Raw genomic sequence first — 21,217 nt, forward strand, 5'->3', positions numbered from 1 at the left:
CCTCCCCCCCCCCCCCAAATCTGGACTGAGATTGATCTCGGTGTGAAGAACCTTTTTTCCTGAGGAGGCACGTGTTTCTTTGTTCCAGAGAACAGGTCAGGTGAGAGGATGGGGAGGGGAGGACATGGGGGACGGGGGGAGGCAGGGTGTCTGGCCTCATCACCCTGGCGGGGTGGCCTCCCTCAGCCCAGGCGGCAGGTGTCCGACCGGGACCCCAGCCCCCCGTCCCCAGGGTCAGCTGTGCGTGGGTGAGCTGCCTCTTTCGTCCTTTTTCTTTTTTTTCCTCTTTTTTCTTTTTTAAAAAATATATTTTATTGATTTTTCAGAGATGAAGAGAGAGGGATAGAGAGTCAGAAACATCAATGAGAGAGATCATTGATCAGCTGCCTCCTGCACACCCCCCAGTGGGGATGTGCCCGCAACCAAGGTACATGCCCCGTCCGGAATCGAACCCAGGACCTTTCAGTCCACAGGCCAATGCTCTATCCACTGAGCCAAACCAGTCCCGGCTCTTTCGTCCTTTTTCAAGCTGAAATCCAAAGTTTGCCATAAGTCGTCGCAAAGAATGTGATCTCCAGTGTGTTCTAAAGATTGACGTTTTAAAAAAATGAAATTTCTGTCACTCATTTAAACGTATCCAAGGATGTCTAGAACAATTCGATATCTGCCAACTTCTATTTTTTTTTAAAAAATAATAACGAATGACCAAGCTTTATTCCAACCACCCAAATTCCCTAAGCCTGGCCAGTGTGGCTCAGTGGATTGAGCACCGTCCCACGCACCAAGAGGTCACCGGTTTGATTCCTGGTCAGGCACATCCGGCAGGGGCCAGGCTGCCCCCTCTCTGCGGCGCCTCCCCCAGCAGGCGGCTGCCCCCTGGTCAGGGAGTGCTGGAAGGAAAGCCACCGCGCCTCTTTGTTTGCTGCCTGGAGGCTTGTGTGACTCAGGCGAGTTCTGGGTGAGGTCTGGGGGGGGGGGGGGCAGAGCTCAGTCTTTCTCTTGTAAAGTGGGAGGAAGGCCGCTGTGAAGGAGGGTGGGCCAGGGGAGGGGCCTGGGTCAGCACATATTTGGCCTCCGGACACCTGTCCCTCCTGCTCACAGGCGTGACCTGGGGGATGGAGCAGAGATGGTTGGAGGCATTCCTTCCCTTCTTGCCTAGTTAGCTGCTCACCTTGCCGACCTCAGCCCAGCCTTGACCTTTGTGGAAGCCTCGCCTAACTCTCCAGCCCAGCGGCCATCACAGGGTGACCCCAGGACCCAGGACAGGCCTTTGGGTCCAGAAAGGGGACACTTGGAGGATGGTGCACACCTGGGGGGGGACACTGGGCCCCATGGTGCACACCTGGGCAGCTCTGGGCAGAGAGGGGCTGTGAGGACCGGCTGGCTCTACCCCGCACCCTGGCTGTGAGGCCTCGGGCAGATTCTTACCCTCAGTCTTCCCATCTCTGAAATGGGTGGCCCTGAGAGGATGACGGGAGATAAAGCCTAAAAGGAGCTGGCATCCACCTGCCTTTGCTCTTCTGAGCCAGCCCCGCCTTTGACATCACCCCGTGGGACCCTCTACCCTTTCAAGACCAGGGACGCTGGCCTTCCGAGGAGGAACAAGGCCATTCCTGGCCTCTGGCCTCGAGACGAGAGGCTCGCCCCGGCCCCGGCTGCCTGCTCGCTGACGCCCCACACGCCTGCCTCTAAGCCCGCGGTGCGGCTGTAAGCCGGGGCAGACCCTGCCTGCTATTCTGGGGTCTTCTTTCAACTATTTTGGCAAAGACCAAATGGCAGCGTCCTTTAAAATAGACGCTCCCAGCCCCGAGGTCATTCCTTGAGGACCAGGTCCGACTGGCCAGGCTCCTTCCCAGCCGCTCATTGAAGTCAAACCCAGACCCGGCAGGCCGAGCTGTGACGAGGGCCCCCGCCGAGGCGCCCACGGCAAACGTGGGGCCCAACCGAAGCGAAACCTGCCCACCCACCAAGGTGCCTCTCGGTCTCACAGGCCTTCTTACTTTCGTGGTGAAATCACAGGGCCGACGTGGGGAGGTGGCCGTGAGGCCCGAGTGGATTAGAAGCGGCGGTGGCCAGGCCAGCTCCCCTGCAAGCCCGTCCATGCAGGTGCCTCTGGGGAGGAAATCTCCGCTCAGGACTTCCAGAGAACGGCCCCTCCCTGCGGCCCAGCTTCTGAGCACCAGCCCTGATCCACGGGCCCACGCCACCTGGGTCCCCACGGAGCAAGAATCATTTGTGCCCTTCGATATCACACGCATTAGGAATTCTGGTGCTACTTGACCGTTGACTAAAGATGCGAGACCGCCTTCCAACGCCATCAACCTGCACCCTAGTGGTTTTGCTCAGTGGTTAGAGCGCCAACCTGTAGTCTAGCCAAGGGCACGTACCTCAGTTGCAGGCACCATCCCCTGCCCTGGTTGGGGTGCATGTGCAGGAGGCAAACAATCGGTGTGTCTCTCTCACATCAATGTTTTTCTCTCTGTCTTCCCCCCTCCCTTCCACGCTCTAAAAATCAGTGGAAAAAATATCCTCGGGTGGAGGGTAAAACAAAGACTTTTTTCTACGGCTCAGGTGTGCTGCTTGCCCCCGGTACCTGAAACAATGGAAATCCACTAAACTCACCCGGACCCCTTCCTTCAGCCGGAGGGCTTTCCCGGAGTACCTCACCCGTCTCGCCACCCCCGCCCCACATTCTGCCCTGGGTCATTCCAATGCCAAAGGGACATGCAGACGAGACGTCCTGCAAGGAGTGCCCACAGCGTGAGGGTGTAGAAGGGGAATCAGAGTCTGAGGGGGGGCGAGGCATCTGGTCACCCCGAAGCTAAGGCTGGCGTGGGGGGGAGGGTGACCTGGGCAGAGGTTGTGCAAAGCCCCAAGGGGAAGGGCAGGCAACCCAGGGGCACCGCGGGGCTTTGCAAGGCCGCTGGGCGGGTTTGGGAGGGGCGGCCGCCCAGCCTCGGCCCCTACAAAGGACAAGTGTGGCTGCACCTGGAGAACGCCACGTCCAGGAACAGGCGGGAGCACACGGGTGTGCAGGGCCGTGGTGGACAGGGGTCACGAGGCCTCACTTCACCCCTGCCCACACCCGCCTCCCCGAATCTGCGTGGCTGCCCTTCGGCCCCTGTAGTCCCAGGAACAGCAGGCAGGGGTCCCCATCGCGGTGGCCCCGACACACCCCACGGGCGTTGGCTTGTCTCCTGTAGACGCCGCAGGTCCTGGGGGCAGAGGAGGAAACTGAGGCCATGCGGTCAGTCCTGTGCACCCGGGGAAGATCCCATGTCACTCAAGGAGCCGAGGTGGCCGTGCAAATCCTCCTGGAAACTGGGCTCCGTGCCATCAATTTAACAGAAATCCTCTCAGATGGTGCAAATAACCAGACGTCAGAGCGGGACCCAGGAGCCAGGCACCACACTCTAGTGAGTGGAGGGCAAACCACTGTCAGATGCCACCAAGAAATGGGAGCTCCAGCCCTGGCCGGTGTGGCTCAGTGGATAGAGCATCGGTCTGCGGACTGGGGGGTCCCAGGTTTGATTCTGGTCTGGGGCATGCACCTTGGTTGTGGGCATATCCCCAGGGGGTGATGTTTCTCTCTCATTGATGTTTCTAACACTCTATCCCTCTTCCTTCCTCTCTGTAAAAAAAAAAAAAAATAATAATAATAAATAAATAATAATTTAAAAAAAATCAATAAAACATATTTTTTTAAAAATGGGAACTCTGACTTCTACGTCAACTTTCCCTCGGGGGCTCCTGGGGTCTGCCCACCCCTAATCTGACGGCATTGCTTCTCAGTGAACCCTCTTGACTGAATCCTTCCTTTCCGTAGGCACATCACCTTCATTTTGCATCATTTCTGTCGCTGTGTTTTGCAGCTTGCTTAATTTCCCCACTGCCCTGACCAGGGCCATGGAGCCAGGCCTGCTTTTGAACAAACTCAGCCGACCATGACTGCGAGGGGATGTGAGTGCACTGATGGGAGACCTCTGTGGGCTCCGCCCTGCTAACCCCTCGCTGTGTGACCCTGGGCAAGCCAAGCACCCTCTCTGAGCCTCTGGCCCCTCCAGCCCTCGTGGTGGGGATTCCCTGGGCGAGGAAGGCAAGACCCCTGTGGGAGGGTGGTTGGTGGTCTGACCCCCTCCCCGGGCACCGAGGGGCACGGCGTGGCGTTTGGTGGTGGCGGGGCCCGGGGTCCTCGTCAGCGGGACGCCCCAAAGCTCCGTGGCAGTGGGGAGCTGGCTTCTCGCCGCCCTCGGTCACGCCCCGGGCGCCCTCACCGCGTGAGGCTGATTCCCGGAACCCAGGGCCGGGCCGAGGACGGCTGTCCGGGCGGCCCCGGGATGTCTGGATTCTCACGGGCCCTTGTGGTCCCAGGGGGCAGCGGAAGAGGATGCACCAGAAGCAGTGACCGTGGCGCTCGGGCGGGGCCCCGCTGGTCCATCTCGCTCACCCAGGCCAGGAATCCGGCAGCGATAAGGCCCCCTGAGATGGCGGCCTCGATAGGCCCCGAGGGGAGGGGCGGCTTCCCCTGGCCCGGGGCGCGGTCACGGTGAGTGGGCCCGCCACAATGCAGGAGGGAGGCCCCCGGGGCCTGGGCCCGGGCGGCGGCTCCTGAGAGACGTGGGGAAGCAATCTGATCTGGCCGTGGCCTCGCTGACCCTCCCGGCTCCCCGCACCCCACGGGGAAGAGATCCGCTGGTTTCCCTGCACCGTCCCCCCAAAGGGCGGCTGGCCTGGCTTGTAGGACTTCGTCCCCTCCATCCTCCCCTGCAAAGCCCATCACCCCTTCTCTGTGAGGCCGAGGTCGGCTCTGAGGCAGCCATTTCGGAAGCTGTCCAGCCCCTCCCCACCCTCCCCATTGGCATTAGAAGCCAATGCTCGGCCCCAGAGTCCGGTGTGGGCACCTCCTTCTGCCCCTGCCCCCTGCCCCCGGGCACAACGGCAGCTCCTAAGGGCAAGGGGCAAGCCCTCACTGAATATTCATTTGCCGAATGAACAGATGAACGAATGAATCATTTGCAAACATACGACTTTTGTTTTCTTTTTTTTTTTAATTTATTTTATTGATTTTGTTTTACAGAGAGGAAGGGAGAGAGATAGAGAGCCAGAAACGTCCACGAGAGAGAAACATGGATCAGCTGCCTCCTGCAACCCCCCACCGGGGATGTGCCCGCAACCAATGTACATGCCCTTGACCGGAATCGAACCTGGGACCCTTCAGTCCGCAGACCGACGCTCTATCCACTGAGCCACACCGGCTTCGGCAACGACTTTCGTTTCCGTGGAGGAAGCACACCCGCCATGTTCCCACACCGTCGCATGGTCTCTGGAGCCGGCGTGGCTTCGGAGGTTGACTTAACCACTCGCTCTGTCTCCCACGTCCGGTGGCCTCTGGGTTCCTCCTTTCCATCATAAACAACGCGGCGAGGAACATCTCTGTGCGTAAACACTGGTTTCTGTTTGGGATGTGGTCGGTCTTCAGGCCAAGGGTTTGGGCCGCAAACTGGCCAGTGTGTGCTGACAGCAGTACGCCGGGGCTGCCCCTTTAACCACGTCCTCACCAGCTCTGGGGCAGCTGGCGTGTTGTTTTGTGTTGTTCCTTTCCTGCAGGACTCATCTGAGAGGCAAGCAATGGTATTGGACTTTGATTTCATTCATTAATAAACTCTTTTTAAAAATATATATGTTTATTGATTTCTGAGAGGAAGAGAGAGGGAGACAGAGATAGAAACATCAACGATGAGAGAGAATCATGGATCAGCTTGCGCACCCCCCAATAGGGATCGAGACCATAACCTGGGCATGTGTCTTTGAACAGCATCGAACCCAGGACCCTTCAGTCTGCCAGCTGATGTGCTCTATCCACTGAGCCAAACTGGCGAGGGCCATGAGTAAACTCTTAATGTTATCATCATTTTAGATTTATAGAAAAGTTATGGAATAGTGCAGTCATGTGTACCCCACACTCCACCTCCCCTGTTACCCTGTTTCCCCGAAAATAAGACAGTGTCTCATATTAATTTTTGCTCCCAAAGATGCGCTAGGTCTTATTTTCAGGGGATGTCTTATTTTTCCATGAAGAATACGGTACACATTTATTGTTAAATGAAAATAAAGGAAATTTATTACCTGTATATGGTATAGTAGTATGGTAGTTGTCAACACAAACCAGACAAACTGTGAATCCTACAGTACAGTATCAAGAATTTACTCATTTATTCAATGACAATCATGTCATCATCTTCTGGAACATCATCATAACAATCCAATTCCTGAATTTCCTGATGAATTTCCTGTGACTCCATTTCTTTCAGAATCAGTGGACCAGATCTCTCATGTTTAGCCTAGGGGTGGCCTTATTTTCGTGGGGATGCCTTATATTTCACTCAGAAGGAAACCTGTAAGTAGGTCTTATTTTCGGAGGATGTCTTATTCTCGGGGAAACACGGTAGTAACACCTTGCATTGAGTGTGGGACTTTTTTGTTCCAACCAGTGAGCCTCTATTACTGCGAGCCAATGGCCGTGCTTTAAGCAGACTTCCTTCATTTAGGGCGACCATCCCTTTTCCTGTTCTAGGACCTCGTCCGGAACCACATTCAACTGTCCTGTCCCCCGAGGCTCGCTCGCTGTGACCGTTTCTCTGACTTGCCCTGCTCGGATGAGTTTTGATTGTGGGTTTTGATTCCCCTGCCTCTGATGACCTCCAGGCTGACCACGTCTCCATGAGTGGCTGAGCGGCTTCTCCCCAAGGCCCCGGTACCTCACAGGGTCTGGCCGGCTTTCCTGGAAGTCCCAGTGATGGCCACTGTCAGCAGGAGCCTGCTCCCTACACACATTCTCTTTCTCACGCAGGTATCGAGTCATGTTACTTGCTGATGTGCCTGGGAGTAGATGGGTGCCCGGGCTTAGTAGGAGGTGCCCATTTGTGTGCCCTCCCCCCTCACAGAGAACCCTGTGAGAGACACTCGGGCGAGAAGGGCCAGGTCGGCGTCTGGGAGCCTGGTCCTGTAGGAGGCGCTGCTCAGAGGATGAGCCCGGGGTTGCGGTCCTGGTTGAAGAGAAAGGAGGTGACCCCTGTTGGGGGGGGGGGGGAGCACCACAGTCAGTGCCAGGACCCTCCCTGTGCCCCTGCTCATGCCTTACCACAAGGGACCTGAGCCTCAGTCTCCCCATCTGCAAAATGGGGATCATGATGGCCAGCCCTGCAGAGGGACTGGGAGAATCCAGAGTGATGATGGGGGTTGAAAAGCAAAGCGCTTTATGTATTAACTTAGTGTGAGTCACTGATGGGGATGTCCCTTTAAGGCAGGGCTCACCTGGAGGGCTTGTAAGCCCACAGGTGGCTGGGCCCGTCCCCGGTCTCTGGTTGGGCAGGTGTGCAGGGGCCCGGGAACAACTTTTAGCCCAATCCCGGGTCAGGTTAGCACATTGTAAGAACCACGGGTTTAAATCAAGGGCCCTGAGACCAAAACATGATGTGATCTCCCCCTTATGACAACCTGAGCCCAAGGCCAGCAGGGCCCCAGAGCCAGGCCCTGAAGGTGGGCTTAGCCCCTCGGAAGCGGTGTGACCTCGGACAAGATGCCTCCCCTCACTGAGCCCCGGGTCCTCGTCTATCACACAGGGGGGAATGGGAACCCGACCCAGGCTGCTGATGGCGAGAGCAGTCACGGTGACCGGGTGCGAGCTGGGCGAGGGCCCAACACATTTCTCGTCCTCCCCTTCCTCTCCCATCCTCACCGCTATAGGTAAGCACGTTCTCAGCAGGAGAAGCAGCTTTTCGTGTCCTGGCCCTTCAGCAAGAGTGGGAGCCTGCTGCATGCCCAGGCCTCGCCACGCTCTGGCCCCTGTGCCTGGGAGAGAGCCCTCTGTCCTCCATGTGTCACCCTAGGCGGGAATGTTGGGATGGTCGTCATGGTTCTGTCCCCTCAGGCTTAGTCAATCCTGAACTGATGGCCGGCTCCTCTCCTCCTGCCTGGCCCAAGGTGACCCAGCAGGCACTGTGAGCATGCCACCACCCACCACCCACCACCCACCACCCATCACCCACCTGGATTGGGCAGAGCAGGTCCTCAGTCAGCAAGGTCCATCTGGGGCTTGTCCCTGAGGTCGCTGCCATCTGCTGGTAAGACTGGGTATTGCAGGCAGGGGTTCCCTTCCAGACCCTTTGGGAGGACTCAGCCCCCACCTCTTGTCTCCGGCTTGTCCCCAAAGCCTGGGGGGGAGGGGGGGAAGGGAGAGAGGGGTGAGAGGAAGAGAGAGGAGGGGGGAAGTGCGACCAGTTTCACATCCTAAGAAAGACTTCCAGACATGGCTGTGACAAGGACATGCATTGAGATATAATCTTCCGACCATACAGTGCACCCAAGGAGGGTGCACAACTCATTGGGTTCATATTCAGAGCCTCATTCAGCAGCATCATATCCGTGTTAGAACATTCTCATCATTGCCATCGTCAGTCTCCCTGCAGCCCCTGGCAACCCCCAACCCCCTTTCTGTCTCCATGGATTTCCCAATTCTGGACATTTTATAAAAACAGAATCATTGAGCAGGAGGCCTTTGGTGCCGGACGGCCTTCAGTCAGCATCATGTTTTCAGGGTTCGTCGTGTGGCACGCTGTGGCCGGGGAATGGTGCCTGGAGGGCACTGTGCTGCTCTGCTCGCCAGCGATGGGCAGTTGTCTTCACCCACGGGCCGCAGTGCATGGTGCTGCCATGAGCACGCGTGCGCAGGTTTTTGCGTGGACATGGTTCCCGTTCTCATGGGCATGTGCCATGCTGTTTCCGGAAAAGGCTGCACCACTGTGTGGCCCCTCCCCCCGCCGTCCCCCGTCCTGCCTGCCCTGGGTACCACGTAGGTGGTGGTGCAAGTGTTGGAGCCCGAGTGACCTTGGGACCAACCCCGACATGCCCCTCGTTGGCTGTGAGACCTTAAGAAAAGGGTTTGATCTCTCAGCCTGCCTTCTCACCTGTACAGGGTAATGGCAGGAAGTCGCAGCTGCCCTCCGTGTATCTGCCCACATCCTGGGGCCCTCGCAGCCCAGTGCACGTGGACCCCAGAGCTTCCCACCACAGGGCCCGTTATTGCCCCAGGGGAGTGGGCCTGGGGTTCAAGGAGGGACTGTCTCTATGAGCAAGCCTCCGCCAAAGGCAGGTGCGCTTTGGAGGGTAAACAGGCCAGGTGCCGCCCCCCGCCCCAAGGTGGGTGATTGGTAGGCACCTGCAGTGACTGTACAATTAACCAGATAATTATAGATCGCGTTGGGATCTGCAAACAAAATAACAAGGCATTGTGAGGGGGAAAAATCGAGGGGACCCGATTTTGACAGGACAGTCACAGGTCTCTCTGAGGAGGGGCCCCGAGAAGTGGAGGTGGAGAAGCAGCCGGCCGGGTGACGAGTAGAGGGCAGAATGGCCCCGTGGGGGCATGTGCAGAGGTCCTGGGGCAGGGCAGGGCTTGGGAGGGGGAGGCAGGGCTGCCTGGCGGAGAGGCCACTCCTGGAAAAATCACTGAGGCTGGCCAAGTGCTTGGAGGGCCTGCCTGCTCTCCTGAGGTTCACAGGAACTTGGGGTGAGAAGCATGGAGGAAAGAGGTCAGAGAGGAAGGTCTAATCAAGAAACAGGAAGCCCATCCTAAGGACGGAAGAGCCAGGGCAGGTTTCTCTGACAGCCCCTCCTCCTCACATATTCAGCCAGCGTCCCCGAGGCTCAGGGAGGGCCGTCTTCCTGGGAGAGCCCAGGAGGCCCACCTCGCTGGGTCTGGGAGGCCTGGCCTGGCGAGGTGCTCTGTTCTCTGAGGGCATGGTGGGCAAGGGGCCATCAAGCCTGTGCCAGCCCCATGGAGACCCTAACTCCAAGGCCTGTGACCCTAAACACCTCTCACCTCAAAGCCAGTTCTGTCTCTGCCCCATCTCCCCTGACCTTGTCCCCAGCCCTTCAGCCTGGCCCTTCCCATGTCCGGGGTCTGCTCTGAATGCAGATGAGGATGTTGTCAGATTGTCATCGGGGTGGGGCTGGCTGGCCACAGGCACTGGTTCTCAAGAACAGGGGCTTGAGCCCAGCCAGTGTGGCTCAGTGGTTGAGTGTCAACCTATCAAGCAGGGAGCCAGGAAGTCATGGTCCGTTTCCCGGTCAGGGCACCCGCCCAGGTTTCGGCTTCGATCACCAATAGGGGTAGTGTAGGAGGCAGCTGATCAATGATTCTCTCTCAGCATTGACATTTCTATCTCTCCCCCCCTCTGCCTTCCTCTCTGATATCAATACAAATGTATTTTAAAAATAAAATAAAATAAAGATCAGGGTCTTGACTGCTGATGTCCCCTTTGTTCTCATTAACAGGGAGCTGGCTCAGTTTTTCCTGAATTTCTCCAGGTCACTGCTCCCAACCTGCGCTCTCAGAACTGTGCCCCCGGAGGCTGCGAGCTCCTCAGAGGCAAGGCTAAGCTCTGCTACCTGTGTAGCCACCTGCCCAGCAGAAGGGTCTGGTGGAGGCTAGAGGAGTGGATGGCTGGGTGGGTGGGTGATAGATGGATAGAAGTATGGATGTATGGAGGGATGGATGGTTGAGTGTATGGATAGATGATAGAGATAGATGGATGGGTGGATGGATAGATGATTGAGTGGATGGATTGATGATAGAGATGGATGGATAGATGGACGGACAGTTGGATGGATGGAGAATTACAGTGCCATTCTCCTAAATTGTACAAAAAGCAGATAAATGTATTTATTTATCAATGACAATACATGAATTTTTGAAATCTCTAACTTGAAAATAACCTTCCCAAGGCATGCAATTTCCGAGAAATTCCCAGTGCGCCTTTGGTACGCCCCGTGTGCCCCCATGACTTCCCGCTCACCCCACCTCTGAGCTCCTCGGGGGAGAGCACCCAGGACAGGCACCTTGAGGATGCACACTGCTCCATGGCACGTCCCTGACCTTTCTGGGAAGAGCAATGCCAGCCCTCCCTCCATCCACTCCCGGCTGTAAAGCTCTTCCTTATGGACCGGACCGTTCCATGACTGAGTCTCTCAGCGGACCCTGGCGACCACTGTGGGAACCCATTGACAGACGGGGAAACTGAGGGTGAGGAGAGACAGAGGCTGGTCCTGGGCTCTCGCGATCAATTGTGCCAGAACAGACGTAGCCGAGGCTGTGTCTGGGTCCAGCACTGGGCTGCCTCTCTCCCCACCAGGCAGCCCGGCTCCCGGCTCCGAGGTGTGGGCCGCAGCCTGGCAGGGGTCTCGGCTCTGTGTGGGCCGCCCTGGTCGTCCAGCTGTTGCAGCCTGAGGGGGGACGGGGTCAGCACCAGGCACTATATCTGGCTCGGCCCTGGAATGCGACCCCGGCAAGGTCACCCTCCAATGGGTGGGCGCTAAGTTTAGAACTGCTTGCTCATCTTTCCGGGTCCTCAGCCCCCAGGGAGGCAGGGGGCCTCTGAACCCACGGAGGGGTTCAAAGGCCCGCACACAGCAGCTGAAGCCCCATCATCCGGGCCGGTCCTCCTCCCTCATCAGAGGGGCCTCCTGGGCTGGGGCTCAGGGGCCGGGCCCTGGGTCCCGGCTTCACACAGGCGGGGCTGCCCTTTCGGGGGGACAGGTGGGGAGTGGGCCGGGTCAGGGCGAGCAGAGTGGCCACCTGGCCGCCTGTCCTCGCCAGCTCTGTGAAGACAGGGGCGGCGGCCAGCCCTGAGAGGCTCCGGTGTTTTCACTCAGCACTGTTAATCGGGCACCTTGGACCCTTCCACCTGTCTACTTCTACGCAGAAGGCACCGACTCCCGGAATCGAGATGTCACCGTGTTTTTATTGTTGTGCAACCATCAGTCACTTCTTCATCTTCCCAAACGGACACTCCGTCCCCATGGAACACCCCCCCCCCCCAACTTCCCTGCCCCAGCCCGTCCATGAACTTGGCTCCTCTCGGGACCGCCTCTGCATGGACTCACACACGATTTGTCCTTCGTGACCGGCTTATGGAACGTCAAACGTCCTCACGGTTCATCCACCTGCAGCAGGTCCGCGTTCCCGTCCTTCCTAAGGCTGGGTGACGTTCCATCGCGTGGACGGACCACATCCTGCTCATCTCCGTCCGCCCACGGGTGGACGTGGTCTGTTTCCACCTTTTGGTTCTCGGGAACAGGCCTGCCATGCACGTGGGCGCGCACGCCTGCGGGAGTCCGGCGGGCGCCGCCGCTCCAGGCAAAGACCGAGGCCCAGGGCGGTTTGGAGGAGCGTCGGAGCAGGCGCTCACAGCTGCCCTCACCATGCAGGGCTTTGTTGGGATTTTACACAAAGCACACCCCTCTTCCTCTTCCTCACACGCCTGTACCATACATCCACATACAACCAGATCACACAGACACACGTACACTCGTGCGCGCGCACACAGATGCCTGCAGACAGGCCCCGAGGTCAGGGACGCGTGCCTGTGCCCAGGCTTCCGGGTGCATCAACCTTCCCTTCCATCCATCGTGTGCCTTTCAGGTCTCACGGCTCTCAGAGCCGGGGGACCGAGTGCCTCTGGGGCCCTGCTGCTCCGCACAATCTCACACCTTAAGGCGGCCGTCCTCACAAGCAAACGTGTTCGTGTAAAAACCGCCTGTGACCTACTGCATACAAGGAAGAGTAAAACACTTTAATGTTCCAGTTACACATCATCCCCCCCCCACCCCCACCTTGGTCCCCAGCTGCTCTTCGGGAGCCTCCTCGGGAGCCAGGACCCCGCACTCAGCTGCTCTTCCCGGCCGGTGGGGGCCCCTGGTCAGCACAGACCCACGAGTGTCTTCTTCACAGCAGTTCCTCTCCTGAGCCCCTGCTCGGCCCCAGCGTCCTGACCGGACGGGCGCTGGTTGGAGAGAATCGGCAGCAGCGGAGACAGTTGCTTACGGAAAGCTGCCCGGCCGGCATGGCCAGCTCTGACGGACGGCAGACGCTCGGCCGCGGGCCCGGCCGGCCGTGAGCTCGGCGCCCAGGCGTGGGGCCTCCGCTCCGCCCGCCCGGCGGCTAGGCGAGGCCTCCCCGGCTCCGCTGCCTCCGTCGCCGCCGCCGCGGGGGCTGGGTGCCCTTGCCGGGCGGCCTGGGCAGGCCCCCGTGGAGCCCGGCCCCGCCCTGGAGCAGCCGCACCATCTCGTGGTCCTTGTGGTCCAGCACGCGGGGCAGGAACAGGGAGGACTTCTGGGTGCGGCGCGCCTTGAAGCCCCTGCGGGGCCGGCCCTTGCCGTTGACCGACACGTACCACAGTCTCTCGGCGCTGGGCTGGCGCCGGGCCCCCGGCCCGCTGGGCGCCGTCCGGTAGAGCCGGGAGGCGTACGTGTTGTATCCCAGCTCGTGGATCCGCTCCACAAACTCGCACTCCGCGTTGTAGGTCTCCTGCGGGTTTGGGCGAGACGCCTCGGTCAGTGGCCCCGGGGCCGCACGGGCATGGGGGGTCAGGGTCCCAGGGACAGCCGCTCTGCCTGCCCAGGCCCGAGCACCGCGGCGCCCTCCACAGCTTTGCCGAGGCCGTGCCCTGCGCCCGGCGTGCCCCTCCTCCCGCCTGTGTCTGGTGAACTTGGCCTTCGGGATCCGCTCACGGCCTCTTCCTTGGCCAAGGTTTCCTGAGCACCTGGGGGGGACAGGCTCTCTCTCCCTGTCTCCCCTCCTGGGCCACAGCCTCCCTCAGCCTCCAGTGCTAACCCTGGAGGGTGTCCCCAGCACAGGGCCAGCAGGGACAGGGCCTGCCCGACCCCGCCGCCCTGTCTGCGGGCGGCACGGACGTGAGGACTGACCATCTGGACGGCGGAAGGGGAGGGCACCCCAGAAGGAACAGCACAAACGAGAAAGAAGGAAGAACACCTGAGACAGGAAGGGAAGGGAGCACAGCCGGGTTCTCCCTGCAAGGCTGAGCCTGGACCCCAGCCCTGGGCCTGGGGCTGGGCCTCAGGAGGCCGCTGGCCTGGCCTCTGTCCCTGCCCCACGGGTGGAAGGAGGGACGACATGCACGGAGCGGGAGCCAGGAGCCCAGCGGGGCCAGCGCTCCGACTCGCAGGTGCTGCTCTCAGGGCCGCGGAGGCGCTGCCCCCACACCAGGGGTGGGAAGGAGGCTGACTTTGTCGGCGGGATGCAGAGACCCACGTCAGCGTGGGACAGGGCGGTGTCTGGGGTCCCTGCCCTCTGGGAGGCAGGCATCTGGAGGGTCGGAGGGGAAAACTCGGAATTGAAGGAGCTGTCACCAGTGTCCCCCAGGGCACCTTGCAGGATCTCCCAGGTGTGTGTGTGTGTGTGATGCTGACTCAGTGGAGGTTTCCGTCCCATCTGCAGGCGGGTGGGCATGCCAAGCACACCACCACCCCCGCCCGCCACCAGGGCTTCCCTCCCTGAACTGTGCCAAGGAGCAGGGCTGGGGTAGGCAAAGGTGGGCAGAAGGACCTGGCCTCTCCCCTGAGATTGGCCACTCAGCAGGAGCGAGAGAGCCGGTGACCTGCAAGCCCATTCTCAGGGGCCTCGGGCTGATGGGGGCCAGGAGGATTCAGGAAGCAAGATGTTTAAGCATCAACACCTCTTTCCCAATGGCTTGGAGATGGGGGGCGAGGATGGGGGGAAGGGGTGTAGCTGAATGGGGGGGACACCTCTCCACATACGCCTAGCCCCTCTCTGTTCTTCCATCTACAAGTCGGGGCTCAGGACTCAGAGCTCAGTGGCAGCCTCCACGCTGTACAGCTGTGAGGGCGGCTGCACTGCAGAGAGACCCTCAACGGGACCGGACACAGTGTGGCCCACAGCACAGGCCTGTGCGGGAAGGGGTGAATGCTGGACGGAGGGAGCAGGGAGGAGGGACAGGCGGATGGATGGATGAGTGGATAGGTAAGTGGGTGGATGTGGATAGGTGAATAGATGGGTCGATGGACAGAGGCCTGGAAGAGGGGGCGAGGCTGGAGGCCAGTCGCCCCGTCCCCAGGTTGCGATGGTCCCGGTGGGAGGTGATGAGGCCTGAGACAGGAAGGCGGCAGCACAGGCAGGAGAGGTGAGGGGAAGGAATGGAGATCTGGAGGTCTCGTCTAGGACGAGGAGAGAGACTGGAGGTGAGACTGAGAGAGAAAGGACTCCCCCCCCCCCCCCGACTCCCAGCTGACCCTGGGCTGAGAGGGTGGCTCGTAGGGGAGTGAGGGGAGCTGCGGCGTCCAGCTGGGGTGTGCTGCCCTCTGCCAGGGCCTCTGAGCCACCAGGACTTACAGGGGTGACCTCTAGCTCAGAGGGAGTCAGGGGCAGGGAAGTGGTGAGCTGGCCTGGGGAGGAGACCGGCAGGCCGATGGCGAAGACGAGGGGCCCGGACAGACAGCAGGGCAGTGGGCTGGCTGGTGGCGCCTTGGATGGGGACAGGCGGTGGCGGTGCCAGGGCGGCGCCTGTCTGCCGGGCCGGGAGACCTCTCCTGCCCGTGCTCTGCAAAGCCCCACCTGCTTCCACTGGACCTCCTGGCTGTGCCTGCGGGGAGACCCTCTCTTCCTCCTCCTCCTTTCCCAAAGCCAACGCCATGACACGTGGGCTCTGACCCCCTGGGCTCACTCAGGCCAGGCTTGGTTCTGCCTCCAAAGCCCAGGGCCTGGGCTGCCCAGGAAAGAGACGGCAGTAGCCTTCGATCCAGCCTTCCCTGCCCCACTCCGTGATGTCACCAGCGTGGACGGAGGCCCTCAGAGGTCAGGCCTGCACCAACCCTGCCGACCAGCGAGACCTCCTCCCTGGCGCCCCCGCTCTGTGAGGTACAGGCCTGAGTCCTTTCGAGAACAGAAAGTCAGTCCCATTCACCGGGGGCACCGTGCCCCAGGGCCTGGGAAGCCACATTCCCTCGGGGAAAAGGCAGCCGGGCTAGGGGCACGTCCTGCAAACCACAGCTGCTGGGTGAGAAGGGCTGGGCACCGAGGTCCCTCCTCCTGGACACGCCCCTAGCCCGTGCCCCGCTGGGCCTGGGCCAGAGCGCCCGGCTTCTGCCTTTCCCCCCGCAGCAGAACGGTGACACATGAGCGATGAAATAATGGGCCTAGAGGCGGGTTTTCCTGCCATTCTTCTGCAGGCGCTGTGCCTGGCGGCCCAAGGGGCAGGAAGTGGTGGTGTGTTTCCCTCTTGAGCGCCGATGGAGGGAGACAACCGTGTGGAGATGGTCCTGGGGCTGTGTTGCCTAGGCGACGTGCGGACGGAAAACCTCTCATTGCCCAGGAAGGTATCGGCCGAATTGCATGTAATGACTAGTTGGCGGGAGCAAATCTCCTGGTTCCATGTACTTTGCTCCGTGCGCCCCCCCCCCCGCACCCGCCCTTGGGGAAGGACATGCCAAGGCCCACAGAGTCCCAGGCGGGTGGACACACTGGGTCCCCGCGGATGTGCCTGGGACCCGGGTCCCGTCTCCCTTCCTCTGGGTTCCCTCCCAAGAGCTAGCCGCTCGGCCTCCCGCCTTTGGGGAGAACTGGCCTCCACACCGGTGGCCGGCGGCTCCCTCCGGGCCCACCCCCCGGGGAGACCGGACTCACCGATGCGTAGAGCCGTCCCCTCTTGTTCATGGCCAGGTACCGTCCAGAGAAGAGCCCCTTGATGGCAACAATGCCCACCTCCACCGCTGTTATCTCCAGGATGCCTGGGGGCGGGGTGGGAAGGTTCAGCACCCCCTCTGTCTCCCACGGGGCACAGAGGGGAGGGGCGAGGGCGAGGGCCGCCAGCCTTGCCCGAGGCTGCAGCACACCCCCCAGGAGGGGGACTTTGGGAGCTCAGTGGAGAGGCATGACTGGGCAGGAGGTGAAAGAGTGGGCACCAGGGAAGGGGCTCCAAGGAGAAGAATTCAAACCTGGAGTCGGGGGGGGGGTGGCAGAGGGGGCGGGAAAACAAAGCTACCATCGCCACACACTGACTCCAGGCCTCCGAGGACCAGGGAACAGCCCTGCCCGCTGGCTTCCTAGGACTGCTGGGCCCCGTGACCCGCCCAAGCTCCCCTGCCTGGACCGCGGTGCCCTGGGGTCCCGCATTGGGAAAGCGGGGTGCCTTGGGTGAAGCGGGTTCATCATATAAACCCAACAACACCTTAGGGTGCCGCCTAAACCCGCTGGCCTTGGCCCGGGCAGGAGTACCTGTCCCATGGGGTCGGAGGGACACAGAGGCTGGGCTAGACCCGGAGCCACAAAGGGACCCGGGCTGGCTCCCCGCTGCCTTCGGTGTGTAAGACAGTTTAACTCGCGCCTAAGCGTTCTTCTGGGCACGGGGGCGCTTTTCCTTGTGGGGAGGGGCAGCAAAGGCAGGGGGGGGGGCAGGCATTGTCCCGAATGTGTTGATGGGGGCTGGGAGCGGAGGGTACCCTCTCCAGGGGCCCAGCTCGTGACCGGCCCCCGGCCCTCAGCAGGGACCTCAGGGCAGCCCCGGGCCGCGGGAGGGAGCGCCGCGCGGGCGTGCAGGCTGCTCTGCGCGGATGAGCGGCGCTCGGACCAGAGACGCCGCCTGGGTGTTACCCCTTAGGGTCACCACGGAGCTGGACGCTCTGAGGTCGGAAGGGGAGCCGGGGCTTAGGGGGAACCGGGGGCTTAGCGAGAACTGGGATGTCCCTGCGAGGCGGGCACGGCACCTCCGTGGCGGGGCCCCACGCACAGGGCAGGCGACGCGACCGTTGGTCTCCGCCGCGCGGCTCCGGGCGAGGCGGCCCCCGAAAACGCCCTCGCGGGGCTGCGGCTTCCCCGAGGAAGCAGCGGTTCGCCGCCGCCGCCCGGACCCACGGAGCCGCTCCCTCCGCTCTCTCCGCCCCCCACGCCCGGCAGGAGGCCTCGGCCGCCCTCCCACGCTCCCCGCCACGGCCCCACTAGGCCCGGGGCCGGGGTCTCGGGCTCCCCGCCGGGCGCACCGCGGCGGCTCCGTGGCTTTGCGCTCCCCGCGGGAGGGGCTCGGCCCGGCGGCCGGAGGGGCCCAGCTCGGCAGCCTCGCCCCGTTCTGGCTGCGGACCCTCCAGGCGGATGACCCTCGGGGCTCCCAACCCGGACCCCGAGGCCCTGGCGGTCGCTCGGTGGTCAGGGACGGAGGCTCCGAGGCTGCAGGTTCCACCCGGGAAAGGGTCCAGCGGGGGCGGCCCGGGAGCCGGCCACTCCCGCGGGGCGGAGGGAAGGATGCGCGCCCCGAGGCCGGCAGCAGGAGGAGAGGCCGTCAGAACCATCCAGAGGACGGTACATGTCCCGCCCGGTGCCTTTCCTCCGGGAAACTCAGAGAGCGCCAACGTGCTCGGCCACCGGATTCGGCCAAGTGGGGGGCCCCGGGCCGCCTGCCGCGCGCCCCTCCGACCAGCAGGCGGGCCGGGCGACAGGGCTGGTCCACGAGAGGCAGCCGCCCTGGCCCTCGGAGGTCGCGAGCCCCACCCCACCCCCAGCGCCCCCTCAAGCTCTTCTTCCGGGCCCGGCGGGGGGCTCCGGCCGCGGGGAGCGCTCCCTCCCCGGAACCCCTTCCCGGCGGCATCCTTCGAGCGCCGCCGCCCCTGCCCGCGCGCCCCTCCCGCCCTCCGCGGGGCCGGCGGCGGCGCGGGCCGCACTCACTGTGGGCGCTGTGCTCCAGGCTGCCGTTGACGCGGCCGCTCGGGAGCAGCTGGAGGTGGAACTTGGTGGCGCAGTAGAGCTTGCGGCGCCGCGGGGCCCCGCCGAGGTGCTCGTAGACGCCGCCGCGGCCGCCCGCATCGCGCCGCAGCCGCGCGCCGGGCCCCGCCGGCCAGCCGGGCTCCAGCAGGCTGAGCAGCAGCAGCCAGATCAGGCCCATCGCGGCATCGCGCCCGCCCCGCGGCGGCGGCGGCTGCAGGCGAGCGCGGCTCCCATGGAGGGGGCGGCGGCGGGCCGGGCTGGGCGCGCGGGGCCGGCTCCCTCCCGCGCCCGGCGCTGCGGACTCGGGCTCGGCCGCAGCGAGGGGAGGGAGGGAGGGAGGGAGGGGAGGGGAGGGGCGGGAGGGATAGGGAGGGGGGGTGTCGTGGGGAGAGACAGGGAGAGAGAGAGAGAGAGAGAGAGAGAGGGAAAGGGAGAGAGAGGGGCAGGAGAGAGAATGGATCTCCTCTAATTTTCACCCAGGCTCGGGTGAAATTTCCGTTGCTGCGCAAAACGCTGTAAGAAAAGACGGGGGTTCGGCAACAAAAGGGCGACGTGGTCCCCCGGGCGGAGGCGCGGGAGGGGCGGGAGGGGCGGGAGGCCGCGCGGGTTGGGGGCCCGCGGGCGCGGGGTCCGGACCAGCGCCGCCCGCGCGCACTCGCCCACGCGCACCGCCGCCGCCGTCGAGCCCCGGCTCTGCTCCGCCGCGCGCCCCGCGCCCCCGCCGCGCCCGCCGCGCTCCGCGAGGTCCCTCCCCCGCGCCGCCCCCGCCCCGGACCAATTACGCCTCCGAAAATTATAGACCGGGGCCTGGAGGCGGCCGCCCCGGGCCCCGCCGCCCCCGCCCGCCCCCCGTCAATCCCCGGCACAATGGGGCGCCGCCTAAGACTGCGGTCCGCGGAAACGACTCGCGGGGAAGTGGCGCGGACAGACGCCCATCGGCGGCGCACAAGGCGGGGGCCGCGGGGCGCGATGCGGGGGGGGGGGGCGCGGGGAGAGCCCCGGGCTTGTGTCTGCGCCCGCCCGCCCGGGAGCCCCGCCGCGGCGCGGTCTCAGGCGGCCCACGGGGGCGGCCCGGCCGGCGGAGAGACGCTTTATCCTGTCTCGCACCCCACCCATCAGATCCGGAAGCGAAGGTTTTCGCACAAGGGGTGGAGGTGGGGGGTCTCAGAGGGTCTGGTCCCGGGGCCGGCTGGAGAGGGGGCTGGAAAGGAGAGCGGAGAGCTGGAGAAAGGGGCTGAGAGGCAGAGAGCAAGAGAGACAGCGCAGAGAGGAAGAGAGCAGGAGAGAGGGACAGAGACCAGGAAGCAGACATGGAGACAGACCAGGGAGGGGTCCCCAGAGAAAAGCAGGGGAGGGGCAGTGGCCTCAGAGAAGGGAGAGGAGAGAAGAGAGGGGTGGCCAGAGGAGGGGGTACGGAGGCCCCTGCCTGGTGGGTCAGGGGCAGCAAGGTAGATGCCCCCGATGGCCCTTAGACTGTGTGTGGGACTCTCGCCCCTTGGGACCCCAGTGAAGAGGGGCTGTGGATAGAGTGCTGGGCAAAGCCACACCCTCACACCCTTCTCAGTTCCCCTGGCCTCTGTTCCCCACAGCTCCCTGGCCTCTGTCCCCCACAGTCCCCTGGCCTCTGTCCCCCCAGAGGCCCTGGCCAGTGGACAGCAGATACTGACACAGAAGCTCAAGCAAGGAGCTTGTTCCATGGCAAGGGGCGGAACAGGCAGGGATGGGGACAGACCCTGTGAGATCTCTCGTGGTCTAGCCACAGTCTTAGCTCCAGGTTCAGGGCTTCTGGAATGACCCATCTCATCCACCTGCATCAGGATTTGGGATCTTGGCCCTGCCCAAGGGAGGGGCAGGCTTGCAGGGCAAGGGCACCCCCTGAGCTGCAGGAGCTGCCGCACCCCACATTTCTCAGTGTGGCCTCACACAAGGTGCCCTCAGTGAGCTCACCCTGGCATGGTCAGTGCCAAGGGCCCTGGGGGTGCCACCCGGTACCTCAGTTTCTGGGGAGGCTGTTCCAGGCCAGGCTCTGTCTGCCACCAGAAGGGTCTAAAGACCAGACTCCTGGAGCCTGTTTTGCTGGGGACAGAGGACAGACTCTGGGGACAGAGCTGGCAGGGGACTGGCCCATCCCCCACAGAGCTGGCCTGAGCCTGGGTTTCCTGTGAGAGCACAGAGGGGCACGGTGAGGGCTGGGGCGCCCTCCGGCCATCAGCTCTGCTCTGCTCCGGACTCAGGCAGGTCCCTCCTGAGGCGGCGTCGGTGTGAAGAAGCGAGAAGAGAGGGAGAATGGGCCTGGGGTCCAGAGAGAGACTCGGTTTCAGAGGGTGAAGCAGGCAAGACCTGCGGGGTCAGGGGGAGGGCAGGATTCCCGACCCCCTTTGCTGTGTAGGCCTCAGCCTCCTCCCCTGGACTCCCCTCGGGAAGATGGGGAGGAGCCAGGACGTTCTGTGGCAGAAGCTCACTCAGGGTTTGCAGCTTCGCTCCTCCGCACACCGCCACAGTGCGCCCTGCCCGTTGTGGTCAGCCGTGGGGACCCCCAAGTGGACCAGCCCCCGGAACCGGGAGAGGGGCTTCCGTGGAGCGGGGTGGCGGGAGGCGGGAGGCGTGCTGCCTTGGTTCACTGTTGTGCCCACAGTTCCTGGAGGGCAG

The 21,217-nt window shown here is 62.6% G+C and overlaps 1 protein-coding gene across 1 annotated transcript; it reads right to left on the reverse strand.

Annotated features, from left to right (window-relative positions):
• Nucleotides 1–12,946: 12,946 nt before the first annotated feature.
• Nucleotides 12,947–18,824, reverse strand: FGF3 (fibroblast growth factor 3). Its single transcript, XM_036427669.2, has 3 exons — nucleotides 18,530–18,824; nucleotides 16,499–16,602; nucleotides 12,947–13,366 (listed from the first exon to the last, which is right to left on the reverse strand). Exons 1-3 carry the CDS (start codon nucleotides 18,744–18,746, stop codon nucleotides 13,001–13,003), a joined length of 687 nt encoding a protein of 228 aa, XP_036283562.1. The 5' UTR covers nucleotides 18,747–18,824; the 3' UTR covers nucleotides 12,947–13,000.
• Nucleotides 18,825–21,217: the final 2,393 nt, after the last annotated feature.

This window comes from Pipistrellus kuhlii, unplaced genomic scaffold, assembly GCF_014108245.1.
Source record: "Pipistrellus kuhlii isolate mPipKuh1 unplaced genomic scaffold, mPipKuh1.p scaffold_m20_p_9, whole genome shotgun sequence".
NCBI lineage: Eukaryota > Metazoa > Chordata > Mammalia > Chiroptera > Vespertilionidae > Pipistrellus > Pipistrellus kuhlii.

Coding starts and splice junctions, on each gene's coding strand:
- FGF3 (XM_036427669.2), bottom strand. CDS start 18,746: ATGGGCCTGATCTGGCTGCTGCTGCTCAGCCTGCTGGAGCCCGGCTGG. Junction 16,603..18,529: donor CCTGGAGCACAGCGCCCACA/GTGAGTGCGGCC, acceptor CCCCGCCCCCAG/GCATCCTGGAGATAACAGCG. Junction 13,367..16,498: donor GGGGACGGCTCTACGCATCG/GTGAGTCCGGTC, acceptor CCAAACCCGCAG/GAGACCTACAACGCGGAGTG.